The sequence below is a fragment of the Pongo pygmaeus genome, chromosome 9 (genome assembly GCF_028885625.2).
Source record: "Pongo pygmaeus isolate AG05252 chromosome 9, NHGRI_mPonPyg2-v2.0_pri, whole genome shotgun sequence".
NCBI lineage: Eukaryota > Metazoa > Chordata > Mammalia > Primates > Hominidae > Pongo > Pongo pygmaeus.
In genome coordinates, this window is record NC_072382.2 from 116,044,276 (window position 1) to 116,063,126 (window position 18,851).

The 18,851-nt window shown below is 40.7% G+C and overlaps 1 protein-coding gene across 1 annotated transcript; it reads left to right on the forward strand.

Moving 5' to 3' along the window:
• Nucleotides 1-607: 607 nt before the first annotated feature.
• On the forward strand, nucleotides 608-17,837 carry NNMT (nicotinamide N-methyltransferase). Its single transcript, XM_054439122.2, has 3 exons — nucleotides 608-1,981; nucleotides 3,218-3,425; nucleotides 17,366-17,837. Exons 1-3 carry the CDS (start codon nucleotides 1,828-1,830, stop codon nucleotides 17,796-17,798), a joined length of 795 nt encoding a protein of 264 aa, XP_054295097.1. The 5' UTR covers nucleotides 608-1,827; the 3' UTR covers nucleotides 17,799-17,837.
• The last annotated feature ends 1,014 nt before the right edge of the window (nucleotides 17,838-18,851 follow it).

The following is an 18,851-nucleotide window of genomic DNA, read 5'->3' on the forward strand; positions in this document are numbered from 1 at the left end:
CCACAAAAAGTTTTTAAAAAGAAAAATAAATAGCAACCAAAAAAAAAAAAAAAGAGAGAGAGAAAAGAAAAAAGAAAAAAAAAAATCAAGTGCCTGGCTGGGTAGAACAAATTCTAAGGCTATAATGTTACTGACCATGGGTTTTTTGGCTCTCAGTGTATAGAAATTGACACAAGGCCAATAGTCTTCCCAAACATGTTTTACTGGAACTTATGCCCTGGCATAAGGGCGACAACAAAAGAGGAAGCCAATTCTCTGGCTTGCTGACTCCTTGGAAAGAACCGGTAGGGATTTTTTTATTAGGCAAAGCACAGGAATTGACGTCAGAGACAGGATGTGCTGCTGGGCAAAGCACATGAGAGAAGTAGGGTATGCAGGTCAGCATTACCTGGTTGCAATGGTTATCTTGAGGAATGGGCCAACTGGTGGTCTGGCCAGTGGCAACAAGGCTGTAAATCAATTATTCAGCATTCCTTCCCGAGGTGGGACACCCCGCAACATTGTTTATCTCCTAAGGCCAGTTCCTGGAATTAAGTAAAAGGATGACTAATGGACATGTCGTCAGTGAGGTAGTGGTGTGGTTTTGTGATCAGTGGGAATGCATGAAAGAATGCTTTAGCGGGAAGTGAGCTGAAGCCAAGCCCCATCCCTACTCTGTCTCAAAGTGAGTTCAGAAAAGGGGATTTAAAGAATTCTTTTTTTTTTTTTTTTTTTGAGACAGAGTTGCTCTGTTGCCCAGGCTGGAGGGCAGTGGCACCATCTCGGCTCACTGCAAGCTCCGCCTCCCGGGTTCATGCCATTCTCCTGCCTCAGCTTCCCAAGTAGCTGGGACTGCAAGGTGCCTACCACCACGCCTGGCTTATTTTTTATATATATATTTTTTAGTAGAGACGGGGTTTCACCGTGTTAGCCAGGATGGTCTCGATCTCCTGACCTCGTGATCTGCCCGCCTCAGCCTCCCAAAGTGCTGGGATTACAGGCGTGAGCCTCTGCGCCCGGCCTTAAATAATTCTTAAAGGAAGTAAAGTTAACTTTGAAAGAACTATCAGGATTTGGATTGACTGAAAGGAGTGGGGAGGCTTAGGGAGGAGGTGCTTGCCAGACACTGGGTCATGGCAGTGGTCAGTGAAGCTGCAGTTGCCTAGGGCAGGGATGGAGAGAGAGTCTGGGCATGAGGAGAGGGTCTCGGGATGTTTGGCTGGACTAGACTTTACAGAAAGCCTTATCCAGGCTTTTAAAATTACTCTTTCCAGACTTCATCTGAGACTCCTTCTTCAGCCAACATTCCTTAGCCCTGAATAGATTTCCTATCCTCATCTTTCCCCTCTTTTTTTCCTTTCTTTTACATGTTTAAATTTAAACCATTCTTTGTGACCCCTTTTCCTGGGGGAATCATGGCAAGAATGAGAAGAAAGATGGTGCTTGTTGGAGATGTCCTGTCTCTCTGAACTTTGGGGTCCTATGCATTAAATAACTTTCCTGACGAGTTCAAGTGCTCCCTCTGGTCTACAATCCCTGGCGGCTGGCCTTCACACCTTGGGCAAGCATTGCATACAGCTCATGGCCCTCCCTCTACCATAACCTCCACCCCCGTTCGCCTAGGCTCCCTTCTCCGGGAATTTCATCACTTCCTAGAATAGCCAGAACATTTGTGGTCTATTTCTCTGTTAGTGTTTAACCAATCATCTGTTCTAAAAGAAGGGCTGAACTGTTGGAAGGAATGCTGTTAGCCTGAGACTCAGGAAGACAACTTCTGCAGGGTCACTCCCTGGCTTCTGGAGGAGAGAGAAGGAGGGCAGTGCTCCAGTGGTACAGAAGTGAGACACAATGGAATCAGGCTTCACCTCCAAGGACACCTATCTAAGCCATTTTAACCCTCGGGATTACCTAGAAAAATATTACAAGTTTGGTTCTAGGCACTCTGCAGAAAGCCAGATTCTTAAGCACCTTCTGAAAAATCTTTTCAAGATATTCTGCCTAGGTAAGTCTGTTGTCTGCATGTCTCCCCGCTAATGTGAGTCATATAGATGGAGTCTCAGGGCACGACTGGGTTTTGCGTCTGTCGTTGTTGCTTCACAGCCCTTTTGGCATCACCCATTTATTTAACTAGGATAAAAACGAATATTGGCATAGTGATTCCACAGTTTACAAAGTGCTTTTGTATCCACTGTCTCACTTGATCAAACAAAAGGAAACCAGAGGACCGGAGTGCTGTCCTAGGTCTACCTTGATTTGCTAGGCGACTTGAGGGAGACTTTTAGCCTCAAAGGGCCACTTAAGTGGAAATTTTAAAACAGTACTTCTGATCCTAACTCAAGGGAATGCTGTGAATATGTATGAGATAAAGACCTCCCAATATATGAAGAACTGGGTGCTTTTTGGAGAAAGACATTATATACTCAATTTTTTTAAAAATTAACTTTCCTTGAAAGTATTGCTTAATAGTTTTTACATTCTCCATGTAACAGACTTTCTGGATCTGGTGTTCAGTCTGTACACCAGATGTAGATCTTTTTTACCTTCTCCTAGACCTTAAAATTCCTGGCAACATGCATCCACCCTGGATTGGGGAATAAAAAATGAAAAGTTTTTTTTCTTTTTGACTTTAAATTTTATTAATGTTTGAGGTTTTTCAAACTGATGTGCTTTACTTAAAATTCAAGTGAGACATTTTTAGTCTTTTTGATACTTATATTTTCTTTGTCACTATGATGTAAATTACAGGGATTTGGGGAAAATAGGGATTTTTTTTTTTTTTTTTTTGGAGATATAGATCTCACTCTGTTGCCCAGGCTGGATGGAGTGCAGGGATGTGATCACAGCTCATCATGATCTCAAACTCCTGGACTCAAGGGATCCTTCTGCCTCAGCCTCTCCAATAACTGGGTCTTCAGGCACACGCCACCATGCCCGGCTAATTTTAAAATTTTTTTGTAGAGATGAGGTCTCACTATGTTGTCCAGGCTGGTCTCATCCTCCAGGCCTCAAGTGATCCTCCTGCCTTGGCCTTCCAGAGTATTGGGACTATAGGCATGAGCCACTGTGCCTGGCCCAGAAAAGATGTTTAAAAAAAACATTTTGAGGGAAAGGTTGTGAACAGTAGTGGTCTGTCTTTGAGGATCGCCAGCACAGTCCCAAGGAAGACAATGCAAATTTGACTCTGCCCACTGCCATGAGATGCCTGACCCTCTCCTCTTTGTTCCTCCCACTAACCCAGATGGTGTGAAGGGAGACCTGCTGATTGACATCGGCTCTGGCCCCACTATCTATCAGCTCCTCTCTGCTTGTGAATCCTTTAAGGAGATCGTCGTCACTGACTACTCAGACCGGAACCTGCAGGAGCTGGAGAAGTGGCTGAGGAAAGAGCCAGAGGCCTTTGACTGGTCCCCAGTGGTGACCTATGTGTGTGATCTTGAAGGGAACAGGTAGAGAAACTGGTGTCTACTTCTTGGCTTTTGAAGGTATCTGAGTGATGGTTGGCAAAAGCGACAGACAGATAGGGACCAAAGAGAAATCCAAATGGAGAATGAGTGGTAACGAGAGAGCGAGAGCAAGATAGATGAGATAGGCCCATGTGTGTGCGTGTTTGTAAATTTGTGTATGTGCACGTGCGTGTGTGCACCAGAATAACGGAAGACACAGGGAGAGGGTTGAAGAAATGGATACTGAGCAAAGAGGAGTAAACCCCCAAACTTTCCAGGCCTGTGGGGACAAGAGCAGTGTGCAGTCAAGTACCTTGGGACCTAGGTTTAGGACAGCTGCAAGTAAAAGGCTAACTCAGCTTCTCACCAGCAGCTTTTGGATGTCAGGGCTTGTCCCTTGCCTCACTGCCATGCTGTTTTAGCCATCCAAGCCTATAGAACTTGGCTGTGAGTGTGGCTGATGCTGACATCACCAGATACAACCAAAATCTGACTAGGTTTTTAAACTGAGGTAAGCAACATAAAGGAATTACTTGAAAAGAATTTATTAATCACCATCCATGAAAGTAGACTTTATATACTCACAACTAATGGTCAAGATCTTACACTACCACATCTACAGGTAAATTTATGCAAATGAATCTCATTTGTTCATGTAAATTTTAATTTCTTCCAAAACGAGAAATTGGCAATAGCCTATTAGCCAGAGGTAGCCATGTCTGTGATTCACTGTCTTTCTCATGTCCTTATGCACTTCCATCTTTTGCTGATTGTCTGACAATATCCAGTCTATTCCCCAACTGACCATTCACTCCTGGAGCAACATTTCTCTGCTGCTATGCATGTTGTTGAGACCCCACAGACTTCTTTGCAAGCTGCATAAAAAAGATGAATGTATGCAATTATAGTATCTTCAAATAAAAATAGGTTTTGTTCTTCTATTCCAACTTTACACTTTTTATTTATTTTTCTGGCCTTATTATGTTGGCAAAAACTTTCAATACAATATTGAATAGAAATGATGACAGCAGACCTCTGTGCCTTATTCCATATTCTAGGAGAAAAAATGTTCAACGATTTATCATTAAGTATATTAGCTATTGGTTTTTCATAGATATTATTTATCAGAATAAGTTCTGCATTCCCTGCTTTTTTGAAATTTTAATCAAATGTTGAATTTTGTCAAAATTTGTTTGCATTTATTAAGATGGTCATATGATTTTCCTCCTGTATTCTGAAAACGTGAATTACATTGGATGATTTTGAATGTTACACCAAAGTGGCATAAACTACTCGGTCATGAAGTATTATTCTTTTTATGTATTGCTGGATGTGGTTTTCTAATCTTCTGTTAAAGATTTTTGCATCTATATTTATGATGGATATTGAGCTATAATTTTCTTCTAGTGTGCTTCACAAATTTTGATATCAACATGATGCTGGAGTCATAAAATGAGTTGGGAGTGATTTCCCCTCTTCTATTTTGTGGAAGAGTTTGAGTATTATTAGTATAATTTCCTTCTTAAATGATTGACAGCATTCACCAGAGAAGCCAGGTGAATCTGAAAGTTTTGTGCGAGAGAAGACTTTATTAAAAATAGTATTTCTTTAATGGTTACTTGGATTTTCTTTTTGTTCGTCTGTTTTGGTAAGTGGTATTTTTCAAGAAGTTTGTCCTTTTCATCTTGGTTGTCAACTTTACTGGCATTTTTTTTTTTTTTTTTTACAGTATCCTTTTAAGACCTTGTTATGTCTGTAGGATCTGTAGTGATCTGTCCTCTTTCATTGTTGATATTGGTAATTTGTCTTGTTTTCTTTCTTTTGTCTTGATCAACCTTGCTACAGATTGATCATTTTATTAATCTTTTCCAGGAACCAACTTTTGGCTTTGTTGATTTTTCTCTATTGTCTGTCCATTTTCTATTTCATTGCTTTCTGCTCTTATTTTTGATCATTTTCTTTCTTCTAGTTATTTTAATTTTAATTCTTTTCTAGTTTATTTTATTTTTTTCTAGCTTTCTAAAATTTCTTGTTTTTAATTCTTCTTTTAGCTTCTTAAGTTGGAAACATATCATTTATTTCACATATCTCTTTCTTCTAATGTAGGCATTTAATGCTGCAAATTTCCTTTAGCACTGTTTTAACTGCATCCCATGATTCTTGTACGTGGTATTTTTATTATTTTCAAATTCAGCATATTGTCTCATTTCCTTTGTAATTTCTTTTTTGACCATGAATTATTTAGAATTATATTGCTTAATTTGCAAAGTATTGGGATTTTTCTAGATATCTTATTGTTATTGCTTTCAAATTAAATTTTGTTGTAGTCAGAGATTTATTTTGTGGCTGTGCATATGGTCTATCTCAGTAAACATTCTATGTGCTTTCTACATTGAAAAGAGTGCATATTGTTCAGTTGCAGCTATCGTTTCTATAAATATCAATTAGGTCAGGCAGGTTGATAGTATCATTCAAATTTTCTACATCCTTACTGACGTTTTGTTTACTTTCTCTGTCAATTACTGAGAGAGAGGTGTTAATGTCTCAAACTATGGTTGTTGATTTATCCTTTGCTCCCTATAGTTCTGTCAACATTTGCTTTATGCATTTTGACACTTGTTTTTAGCTCTTTTATATACATTTTTAGGATTGTTATGTCTTCTTGATGAACTGACCATTTTACCATTGTGAAATATCTCCCTTTATTTCCAGTAATGTATTTGTCTTGAAGTCTACTTTTTCTAATGTTAATATAGTTACATCAGCCTTCCTGTGCTTGCTGTTTTGCATGGTGTGGTGGGCAGCCTCTAAGATGGCCCCCAATAATCCTTGTGTCAGTATTTTCACCTCTGTGTAATCCCCTTCCCTAGAATATCCGCTGGATTTAGTGATTCAGTACTGACAAGTTTGGTAGAATGCAGCATAGTGATGGGATATCAATTGTGATATTAAATTAAAAAGAACGACAGCACCACTACACACCTGTTAGATCTAGGCCAGAATCCGGAAGACTGACAACACCAAATGCTGATGAGGCTGTGGAGAAACAGGAACTCTCATTTATTGTTTGTGGGAATTAAAAATGGTGTAGCCACTTTGGAAGACAATTCGACTATTCGTTGCAAAACCATTCAATCTAGCAGTTGCACTCCTTGGTATGTAACCCAAAAAGTCGAAAACTTACATCCACACCAAAAGCTGCACACAGATGTTTATGGTAGCTATATTCGTAATTGCCAAAAATTGAAAGCAACCAAGATGTCTTTCAGTGGGCGAATGAATAAATAAACTGTGGTACATTTAGACAATGGAATAATATCCAGTGCTAAAAAGAAATGAGCTATCAAGCCACGAAAAGATGTGGAGGAAATGTAAATACAATTACTAATTGAAAGAAGCCAATCTTAAAAGGCTACATGTATGATTCCAACTATATGACATTCTGGAAAATGCAAAACTAGGGAAGAAGTAAAGAAGATCAGTGGTTGCTAGGGGTCAGGAGAGGGAGGGATAAATAGGTGGAGTATAGAGGATTTTTTAGAGCAGTGAGACTACTCTGTACAATACCATAATGGTGGACACATGTCATTATATATTTGTCCAAATCCATGGAATGTACAATACCAAGAGTGACTCTTAACGTAGATTACAGACTTTGGGTGATAATGGTATGCCAATGTAGGCCTTCTGCTTGATTTTGCAGTGAACCTAATATTGCTGTAAAAAATAAAATCAATTTTTAAAAAATGACAGCTTTTTATTGGGTATTCTCTCTCTATCTCACTCTCTTGTCCTGGGGAGTGAGCTTGGAACCAAATTTCCCCCAGTTGAACCAGAAAAAACAGAGAAATAAGTGTTTGTCATTTTTAGCTGCTAAATTTTGGGGATAATTTATCCTGCAGTTATATATAACTAATATACATGATATATCTACATATCTTTTTCTACCCTTCTGTTTTCAGATTATGTTTTCTCTTTTTAATCCAGACTGACAATTTCTGCCTCTAACTGGGTTGTTTAGTCCATTTACATTTAATGTAATTACTGATATTACAGGGTTGAATTTAAATCTACCATCTTGGTATATGATTTCTATCTGTCCCATCTGATTGTTGTTCACCTGTGTCTTTCTTCCTGTTTTCCCTTGGTGAATGCAGTAATTTTTAGTATTCCATTTAGTATAAGTGTACATATTTTTAGTATTTCTTTATCTCCTCTATTAACCTCTTCTGTGTCTTGTGTGAGTTTGTGTGGTTTTTCTAGAAATCGCAATATGCATCCTTGACATATCTATTGTCTCATGAAGGATGTAAGATATTCCAAAAGTGTAATTTCCTTAACTGACTTTCCTGGCCGTTATGTTCTTGTCATATATTTTATTTCTATGTATAACACTGTAATACATGTATTGTTATTAGTTTTGCTTTAGTTAGTAGTGCTTTTATTTATTCTTATTGTCTTATTTTTAATTTTGATTTTAAAATAAAATTTACCATCTTTACTATGTTCAAGTGTTAGTTGAATAGTGCTAAGTATAGTCACATAAGTCAGTATACAGTTTTAAACAATGTATATAACAATATATATTAAACATAGGAATTTTGGACTGAATGTTTGTATCCCTCCCTCCCAATTTCTGTGTTGAAATCCTAACCCCCTTGTGATGGTATTAAGAGGTCGGGACTTTGAGAGGTCATTAGGTCATGAAGGTGGAGACTTCATGAATGGGATTAGTGCCCTTATAAAAGGAACCCCAGAGAGCTCTCTAGCTCTCCTTCTGCCATATAAAGATACAATGAGAAGTCAGCCGTCTGTGGCCCAGAAGAGTCCTCATCAGACCCTGACCAGGCTGGCATCCTAATCTCAGACTTCCAGACTTTAGAATTGTAGGAAATAAATTTCTGTTGTTTATAAGCCACCCAGTCTATGGTATTCTGTTACAGGAGCCCAGACTAATTAAGGCTATATTATGCATATATTTAAGATCTTTTATATTTACCCACATATCTTTCTTCTCTAGTGTTTTTCATTCCTTTCCCAAGATCTATTCTTCTGTTTGGCATCATTTTCCTTCACCTGAAGAATTTATTTTAGTATTACTTATAATGCAGTTCTGCTGGAGACAAATTCTCTTAACTTATGAAGTCGGGTAAAAAGTTAGTAATTGTTTTCCTCCCTGCTAACTTGAGGAATTTAACAATTTTTGATAACCAAAGTCCCTTGGCATCTCTCTTCCCAGTATTTATTATTGAAATCTGAGATTTTAAAGTTCAAATATTGTAATTTAAAGTATTATTTTTATATTTTCTTTCAAGATCAGTTTGGACATTTGCTTTTGGTTTGTAATCAAATTTAGAATTATTTGGATGTATTTGGTGCTCATTTTATACAATTTTTCTAGATATTGAGTCTTTAATTTTGATTCATCTATCAACTGAATAGATCTTCAAATATTTGTTTCAAGAAGAACATACAGTGACGTGTTTTCTAAGCACATGCATATATGAAAATGTATTTTGTCACTCTTACACATGAACAAAATCATAAAATTGTTTAAATATTGCCCCATTTTTTTTCTGACATGTAGTAAGAAGTTGAGAGAGGCTCTTCTATTTTTTTTGAGACAGGGTCTTGCTTTGTCACCCACAGTGGAGTGCAGTGGTGAAATCTCACTGTAGCCTTGACCTCCTGGGCTCAGGTGATTTCCCACCTCAGCCTCTTGAGTAGCTGGGACTACTCAAGGTCCACACTGCCATAGCTGGCTAATTTTTTGTAGAGATGGGAGTTTTGCTCTGTTGCCCAGGCCAGTGAGAGCCTATTTTCATATGCATTTTAACCTGTATACCCCTGACTTAGAATTTTATGTTGGCTATAGCCTTCAAAGTGGGGCTATATTCTTCAATATAAAAATAATTTCATACACCTTTTTTTCTGTTGACTATGTGATTCCACAGAATGAAATTGATATTAACTAGAAACAATTGCAGCTATGACAATTTGGACAATATCTAAAGTTATTTAGTAAATAAGGAAATTCTCAGGATTTGTAGAATCTCAGGGAAACTTTGTAAAATAAATAAATAAATAAATCTTCAGTCACTGTTAGACAACACACCTTTCCAAAGTCCAAATCATCTGTCAAGAAGGCTTTTGAAACTTTGTTCTCACTTTCTGTATCCACTACCGGCCTTTCCATCTCATTCGAAAATGAACCCTTACAATCTAGCAGGATAGTAAAATCATTACTTATCCCACACCTGAACTGTCAGCTTGGAACAACTGGCTCTTGAGACACTGTCCCTTCCCAATCACTCTGTTGGAAATTGCATTTTTGGCAGTAAATTTCTGCATTCTTACCCTATCCTTGTGCTAGATCCTGTGACTAATTATTTTGAGAATGATAATGATCCTATGCAACTCATGTCTTTCCTGCATCTTCAAGTAGCTTTATCAACCTACAACCTATTTCCTTCAAGACGATTTCTTCTTTATCTGAAGGTTTTTGTTGTGCTAAAGGCTGCCAAAGACATACGTACTGTCTCCTGTTCTTCTACCTCTGCGTTTAAATACCACTCATTTTAAATTAGCTGGCCATGGTGGTGCACACCCATATTCCCAGCTACTGGGGAGGCTCAGGAGAGAGGATCACTTGAGCTGGGGAGATCGAGGCTGCAGTGAGCTGTGGTCATATTCCAGACTGGCTGGCAGAGTGACACTCTGTCTCAAAAATAATAAAAAATAATAAAAATAAACAACCCTCATTTTTACAACTATCCAAAAAAGTCGTAAGAAAGTCAAACACTAAGATACAACTACTCAAGCTTATATCATGAACAGAGGAAAATGAGCTCTTTCCTTAAGAAATTGTAGAAGCTGCATTACTTAACCTATTGTTCCTGGAACTTGGAATGCATAGCTTAGGCTTGTGGTCCCTGGACTAGTAGTTTTGACAACACGTGGGAGCTTTTAGAAATGCAGGCTCTCAGGCCCCACTAGCTACCTACAGAATCAGAACCTTCACTGTAAGATCTGCTAAGGGTGGTATGCACTTTACAGTAGAAGCACTGGTGTCTGGAGCAGGGCTTCCCTCCAGGTATGCCAGGGCACACACACAGGTGGGTGGGAATCAGTTGCAGGCGTGCTGTGCAAGCTGTTTTCCTTGGCCCTCTGGACAGCAGGTGGGGCCTGGAGCACCTCCTGGTTGCCTCTGTAGAGAGTGGCTCCTCCTCTTTTTTTTTTTTTTTTATTATACTTTAAGTTCTAGGGTACATGTGCACAACGTGCAGTTTTGTTACATATGTATACATGTGCCATGTTGGTGTGCTGCACCCATTAACTCGTCATTTACATTAGCTATGTCTCCTAATGCTATCCCTCCCCCCTCCCCCCAACCCCACAACAGGCCCCAGTGTGTGATGTTCCCCACCCTATGTCCAAGTGTTCTCATTGTTCAATTCCCACCTGTAAGTGAGAACATGCGGTGTTTGGTTTTCTGTCCTTGCGATAGTTTGCTCAGAATGATGGTTTCCAGCTTCATCCACGTCCCTACAAAGAACATGAACTCATCATTTTTTATGGCTGCATAGTATTCCATGGTGTATATGTGCCACGTTTTCTTAATCCAGTCTATCATTGTTGGACATTTGGGTTGGTTCCAAGTCTTTGCTATTGTGAATAGTGCCGCAATAAACATACGTGTGCATGTGTCTTTATAGCAGCATGATTTATAATCCTTTGGGTATATACCCAGTAATGGGATGGCTGGGTCAAATGGTATTTCTAGTTCTAGATCCCTGAGGAATCACCACACTGACTTCCACGATGGTTGAACAAGTTTACAGTCCCACCAACAGTGTAAAAGTGTTCCTATTTCTCCACATCCTGTCCAGCACCTGTTGTTTCCTGACTTTTTAATGATCGCCATTCTAACTGGTGTGAGATGGTATCTCATTGTGGTTTTGATTTGCATTTCTCTGATGGCCAGTGATGATGAGCATTTTTTCATGTGTCTGTTGGCTGCATAAATGTCTTCTTTTGAGAAGTGTCTGTTCATATCCTTTGCCCACTTTTTGATGGGGTTGTTTAATTTTTTCTTGTAAATTTGTTTAAGTTCTTTGTAGATTCTGGATATTAGCCCTTTGTCAGATGCGTAGATTGTAAAATTTCTCTCCCATTCTGTAGGTTGCCTGTTCACTCTGATGGTAGTTTCTTTTGCTGTGCAGAAGCTCTTTAATTTAATTAGATCTCATTTGTCAATTTTGGCTTTTGTTGCTATTGCTTTTGGTGTTTTAGTCATGAAGTCCTTGCCCATGCCTATGACCTGAATGGTATTGCCTAGGTTTTCTTCTAGGGCTTTTATGGTTTTAGGCCTTTAATCTTTTAAGTCTTTTAACATTTAAGTCTTTAACCCATCTTGAATTAATTTTTGCATAGGGTGTAAGGAAGGGATCCAGTTTCAGCTTTCTACACATGGCTAGCCAGTTTTCCCAGCACCATTTATTAAATAGGGAAACCTTTCCCCATTTCTTGTTTTTGCCAGGTTTGTCAAAGATCAGATGGTTGTAGATGTGTGGTATTATTTCTGAGGGCTCTGTTCTGTTCCATTGGTCTATATATCTGTTTTGGTACCAGTACCATGCTGTTTTGGTTACTGTAGCCTTGTAGTACAGTTTGAAGTCAGGTAGTGTGCTCCTCTGAACCTCAGCATAACTGACAGAAGAAAGCTTAGGCCCCTGTCAAGGTGGCAGTTCTCTGAGGTAAATGCTCTCTGTGCAAAGACCTCCATTTCTATTTAAAAAGATGTTTGTATGTTGTCCAAAAATAGACACAGTTGTGCCAAATGTGTTCCACAAACTAGTGAACCACCTCTATTCCGAGGCATCTCTGGACTTTCACAGCTTGCAAAAGGATATTGATAAGCTTTTTCAAAACCAGGATCTTGATGATCATGATGATTGTTTCAGTGATACCTAGGAAACATTCCCGCCTTTTACAAGGATGCCTCTCTCTTAAACAGGTGTTCTTGCCACCTTATCTCCCCAGGAAAATTCACAGGGCAGGTTAAGAAACCTTCAACTAGCTATTTCCTCAACTGTAAACATTTCTACTCACAGGTCTCAGAGCACTTCAGACTCAGTGTGTCCAAAACAGAGCTATGATCTGCTCCAGATCTGCTTTATTTCTGGTATTCCTAGCTCCTTGAATGGCACCATCATATAATAAATTGGACAAGCCAGAACCTGGAAGTCAATTTGTCCTTTCCCTCTCTGTCATGTTCCATATTTAACTTAACATCAAGCTCTGTCCATTTTACTTCCTCTGTAACCCATTTCTTCCTATGTTTACCATCACCTGGTCCCAGCTACCCTGTCTCCCTCCTGACTGGCCTCCCACTTCCACTGTTGCCCCTCCACTCAATTATTCTCTGCTCTGCAGCCCAAGTGACCCTCTCAAAATGTAAATCAGATCATGTCACTGTCCTCCTTAGTGCTGCCTAGTGACTCTCCGGAGCTTTTGGAATGAAAAGCAAAATTCCTATCATGGTCCACAAAGGCCTGCCTAGTCTGGCTCCTGCCAGCCTGTTTCCCCACAATCCAGCCACGTTGGCTCTCTCCTCTTGTGTTTCCTGCCACCATGTGGCCTTTGCACTTGCGGTTTCCTCTTACTGGAATTTCCTCCCGCCCTCCCTGCTCTTGCTTCAGTCTGGTTAACTCCTACATATTTATCCTCTATATCTCTGCTTGCCTGACTCTTTTTTGGAGGAGGTTTTCCTGATCCTCTAGGTCAAGGGGAGCTCCCAACATCTCCCCATTAGTGCCATGCTCCTTTCCTTCCTTGCATTTGTCAGTTTTAATTTCCACTTCCGTGAGTGATCACTGGGTTAATGCTTTCTCCCGCCACCCACCCATCTACAGTCTCCATGAGGTTAGAATCTGTTTCTCATTTGTTCATCCTTGTGTCCCCAGTGCCCAGCCTATTTCCTGTAACATAATAGAGGTTCAAAACATATTTGGAAAATACATGAATACTCACATTTTGCTTTTCAGACTTCTCCTCCTAGAATATCATTCACCTGATTCGGGTGTGGGGTGTGGTCTCTATCAAAGGTGCACTAATGATTATTCCTTGCCCGTACAATTCTCACAGTGACCTCCAAGCTTACTTAGCCTTGATTTCCTTGACCTGTTTTGATGCTTCTTTCTCAGGAGAGCCTGCAGGAACTTCTGAAGATGGGGCTTTGGGGATGTGAGGACAATGAAAAACAGCTTGTCAGGGAGATTCTGATGCACTGCCGGCCTTGCTGAGACAGGGCAGGAGGAACCGCCTCTAAATCTCAGGATAGTTCACCTGGAATGTGGGAAGACATTTTCAGAAAGGGTTCTTCCTGGGGCCCTCCTCTTCATCCTTTCTTGCCTCCCTCCCTCCCTCCCCATACACCTCAGGCTTTTATAGATGCACATTTACAGAGGACAGGGCTGCCTCTTTTTTTGCATATTGAATCATTTGAAAGGGCAGATCTTTAGAACTAAAGAAATGGCCACACCGCTGTTAGCTTTCTGCAAAACAGCATAGCACTTTCCCGGTGTGTGTTTATTACCTACCCCACGAGCTAAACGTGAGGCAAAGTGGTAATTGGCTGGGTCTCCGGTGAGTCCATTTCCCTGCATTGCCCCGAGGTGTATGCAGGCTTTACACAGCTACCTTGGCAACTGACTTCCCCAATGTTTGCTCTGTGTCCAAGGACAAGCGGGGATCTATGACACTGGGTGTTTCTAGCAAATTTCCCTTTCAAATTGGCACATTCTCTGTGAGCTTTGGAGACTTCACAGTGTGGCTCACAGTTTGGGAACTATTTGTATCATCATCTGACTGGTAAGTTCTTGTTCTGTGGTAACTCAAGTGTTTCAAATAGCTTAATACGCAATAGGGCACGGAGGTTCGTTCTGCTTCTGTTGTAATCAAACACACATTTCCACAATGTTCCCGTTATACAGGATCATCCCAGAACACATCCCCCAGAACACTATGTTGTCACTACTCTACCTTTTGGTATACACTTTATTATTATTCCTATGTGCAGATAGGTTACTTAAGTTTTTCTCTTCTAGATTAGTTTGTCTATTCAAATACATGTTTCTCACCCACTTCTACAGTGTTTTTTTTTTGTTGTTGTTATTCTTAAAGTGTTCTATGAAATCTTCCATGTTGTATCAAGGCTGGGTGGTAGCTTTGTAACTAGTTTCCCACCTTAGAGTGACTGTCTGCTTTGTCCAGGACTGCAAGGGGGACTTAGAATATGGGATTTTTCAGTGCTAAAACTAGAAAAGTCTGAGACAAATCAGGACAAAGTGGTCACCCTGCTACCATTTCTAGCCTTGATAAAGGAGCAGGTAGACCCAGACCCAACTAAGGATAATTTTTGTTTTCTCTGTAGGTACCAGTTTAGTGGTTGGTAGGAATTCCCCCAAATCAACACCTTGCTAAGCTCATCTCTCTCTCTCTCTCTCTCTCTCTTTTAATATAACAGCTTATTGAGATATAACTCACATACCATACAATTAATGCACCCATTTAAATTGTGAAATTCAGTAGTTTTTAGTATACTTTCAGAGTTGTGCAACCTTCACCACAGTCAATTTTACAACATTTTCATAATTCTCAAAAGAAATCCTGTACCCATGAGCAGCCACTCCCATTTCTTTCCAAATACCTCAGCTCCTGGCAACCACTGGTCTGCTTTCAGTCTCTGTAGCTTTGCCTTTTCTGGACATTTCATATAAATGGAATCATACAATATGTGGCCTTTTGGTTCTGGCTTTTTTCATTTAGCCTATGTCTTCAAGGTCCATCCATGTTGTAGCATGTGTCAGAATTTCATTTCTTTTTGTTGCCAAATAATATTCCATTGTATATCACATTTTATTTACCTATTCAGAAGTTGACAGTTGGATTGTTTGCACCTTTTAGCTATTTATAAACATTCATTACAAGTTTTTGTATGGATATATGTTTTCATTTCTCTTGGGTATATACCTAGACAGATTTCCTGGGAACTCTATATTTAACCTTTTAAGGAACTGCCAGACTGTTTTCCAAAGTAACTGGACTATTTTACATTGTCAGCAGCAGTGTATGTAGGTTCCAGTTTCTGCAAATCCTTGCCAACACTTGGTATTATCTGTCTTTTTTATTATAGCCATCATAGTGATGTGAAGTGGTATCTCATGGTTTTGATTTGCATTTCTCTGATGACTGACAATGTTGAGCATCTTTTCATCTGCTAATTGCTAAGCTCCTTAAATGGAAAATTATAGCAAGCACAAAGCATGTTTGCAAAGAAGTGATTATATTCGCTGGGATTAAGATTTTAAGTGAATATTTAAGATGCCCATGACTAGTGTCCACTCTCTCAAATCAAGTTTTATTTAAACCATTGACTTTTCCTCATAACTAGAAATGGTCCCAGTGAAAGTCTCCCTCACTTGCTGGAATGTGGGGCCATCTCTGCTGTCTGTCAAGCCTTGATGCCCAAGTGGCCATTTTCTCCTGGAGTCTGCATCAGATGGTGGAGTGTGTGTTTCCTAAGTGTGAGACTGGATCTGCTCCACAATGCTTTGCTGGTTAACTCCTTCCAAGAGTGCAATACTCAGGGGTCACTCCTACTCTTAGTGCTCTGGGGCCTGGGCCCTTAACACACTCAATGTTTCTTCCCCTTTTCTCACTTATCTGATCTTCTGCTACTTCATTCTCCTTTGTCTGCCCCTGCTCTCTGGTTTCTCTTGTGCACTCTGTTTATTTAATTTTGATCATTTGTTTGTTTGTTCCTTTCTTCCTCCTCTAACAAATTCAAATAGGATACAAGCCACTCTGTCCCATCTCCTGCCCTTGCCTTCTCTTCTTTCATTCTTTTATTAACTGATTTTTCTCTCGAGAATCACCATTGGGCCAGGTGTGGTAGTGGCTCATGCCTGTAATTCCAGCAGTTTGAGAGGCTGAGGCAGGAGGATCACTTGAGGCCAGAAGTTCAAGACCAGCTTGGGCAACATAGGGAGACCCTGTCTCTATAAAACATAAAAAAACTAGCCTGGTGTGGTGGTGCAAGCCTGTAATCCCAGTGCTTTGGGAGGCTGAGGTGGGAGGATCCCTTGAGCCCAGGAGTTTGAGGCTGCAGTGAGCTGTGATGGCACCACTGCGCTCCATCCTGTGCAACAGAACAGGACCCTGTCTCTAGAAACAAAACAAAACAAAAAACCCAAAACATGCCATTGATTTGGCAGAAAAGGACAGGGTTCCTGGCAAGGCTACCAAAAACATGATCTCTGTCAGAAAACGTACTATCTGCAATATTTGTTGGAATCTGAGAATGGGAAATGTAGCTTTCTTCTCTGCAGGAGTGCCCTGTTCACAGCTGTGGGATAATGATCAATAGTTCCTAAAAATATCTATGGATGACCTCACCACTCTTATTGATCAGCAACTACTGCAAAGATAATGTTTCAGCATTTGAAACCCCTTATTATTAATACTTGTTCTGTATGGGTCAAGTAGCTGCTACCTTACAGTTTGGCAGATGGATCAAGTATAATAATAATAACATATAAATACTAATAAATGAGCCAGTATAGTATAAGTGAGTACCATACTAAGCAGTGAAGGAAGAATAATTTCATGGGGGGAAGTCCATGGTAGAAGCAGGCTGCTAGGTATTATCATCATTTTCACATACTATTCACTTTATAAAGAGATTTAACATAGCTCAGGGTAATACAGTCTCATTCAAATGCCAAAATGGCCCCTCAGTTCTTCTTTGTCTCCTTTCCCGATAGAGGTGGCCCTAAGGATACACATCTGGGACAATATGGCCATTTTTAGCCTTGACCGAAGAGATCTGAGTTCCCCATGACTGGAGTGGAAAACAATGTCTGTGGGTTTGTGTTTTTCAGAGTCAAGGGTCCAGAGAAGGAGGAGAAGTTGAGGCAGGCGGTCAAGCAGGTGCTGAAGTGTGATGTGACTCAGAGCCAGCCTCTGGGGGCCGTCCCCTTACCCCCGGCTGACTGTGTGCTCAGCACACTGTGTCTGGATGCTGCCTGCCCAGACCTCCCCACCTACCGCAGGGCGCTCAGGAACCTCGGCAGCCTACTGAAGCCAGGGGGCTTCCTGGTGATCATGGATGCGCTGAAGAGCAGCTACTACATGATCGGTGAGCAGAAGTTCTCCAGCCTCCCCCTGGGCCGGGAGGCAGTAGAGGCTGCTGTGAAAGAGGCTGGCTACACAATCGAATGGTTTGAGGTGATCTCGCAAAGTTATTCTTCCACCATGGCCAACAACGAAGGACTTTTCTCCCTGGTGGGGAGGAAGCTGAGCAGACCCCTGTGATGCCTGTAACGTCAATTAAAGCAATTCCTTTGACCTGTCCAGTTGACTTCTGTCTTTGTTTCTAACTGCCAAGTCATGTGCTGAGTAGAGGCTCAGTGGTTGGGGCCCGATGGTTCATCTAGGATGGGACTAGAGAGGTCAGTCTACAAACAATCCATTGACCACTTACTTGGTGCTGCACACAAATGTGGGTGCTATGGGACCCAAAGATGAGCAATTAGTATTCCAGCCTTCATTGCCTGTGTTTACAAAAGAAGACCTCACTTCCCTAAACATCTAGTTATGTCGGCTCAAGCCCATACCTGCCTACAGAGGAGTGTCTGCAGTTACTCACCATTAGTTTCCTAGGGGGGCACTGCTGGCTCCTCTCCCAGGAATGGGCTTCTCCTATTCTTCAACTCTTGCCTTCTCCCTGGAGAGGCTACCAAACCCTGGCCTCTGCCACTGTTCAGGCTGCCCTGTGGGTATAGCTGTTTGCTAGACTCCACTCTGGCCTCAGGGGCCAGAGAACAGCTGTCCAGCATTTCTGTTCATTCCAGCAATCCAAAAAAATTTTTTTTAAGCTACAAAGACCACCCCATTTTCAAATTCAGACTCTGCCACTTATTAGCTGTTTCTCATTAGGCAAGTTATATAACCTTGCAGTGCCTCACTTTCCTCATCTATAAAATGAGATTAAAATAGTATTTTTATTAAGAGAATTAAAGTGAATTGTGGCCAGGCACGGTGGCTTGTGCCTGTAATCCCAGCGCTTTGGGAGGCTGAGGCAGACAGATTGCTTGAGCTCAGGAGTTCAAGACTGGCCTGGGGAACATGCAAAACCCTGTCTGTATTAAAAATACAAAAAAATTAGCCGGGTGTGGCAGCACATGCCTGTGGTCCCAGCTACTCAGGAGGCTGAGGTGGGAGGATGGCTTGAGCCCAGGAGGTGGAGGTTGCAATGAACTGAGATCGCACCACTGTGTTCCAGACAGAGTGAGATGCTGTCTCAAAAAGTAAAATAATAAGTAAATAATAAATAAAATAAAATAAAGTGAATTGTTACATGTAAAG

Excerpts from the sequence above, each read along its gene's own strand:
- NNMT (XM_054439122.2), top strand. The coding sequence starts at position 1,828 with ATGGAATCAGGCTTCACCTCCAAGGACACCTATCTAAGCCATTTTAAC. Across the intron at positions 1,982-3,217 it reads TTTCAAGATATTCTGCCTAG|ATGGTGTGAAGGGAGACCTG; the intron begins GTAAGTCTGTTG and ends CCACTAACCCAG. Across the intron at positions 3,426-17,365 it reads TGTGATCTTGAAGGGAACAG|AGTCAAGGGTCCAGAGAAGG; the intron begins GTAGAGAAACTG and ends TGTGTTTTTCAG.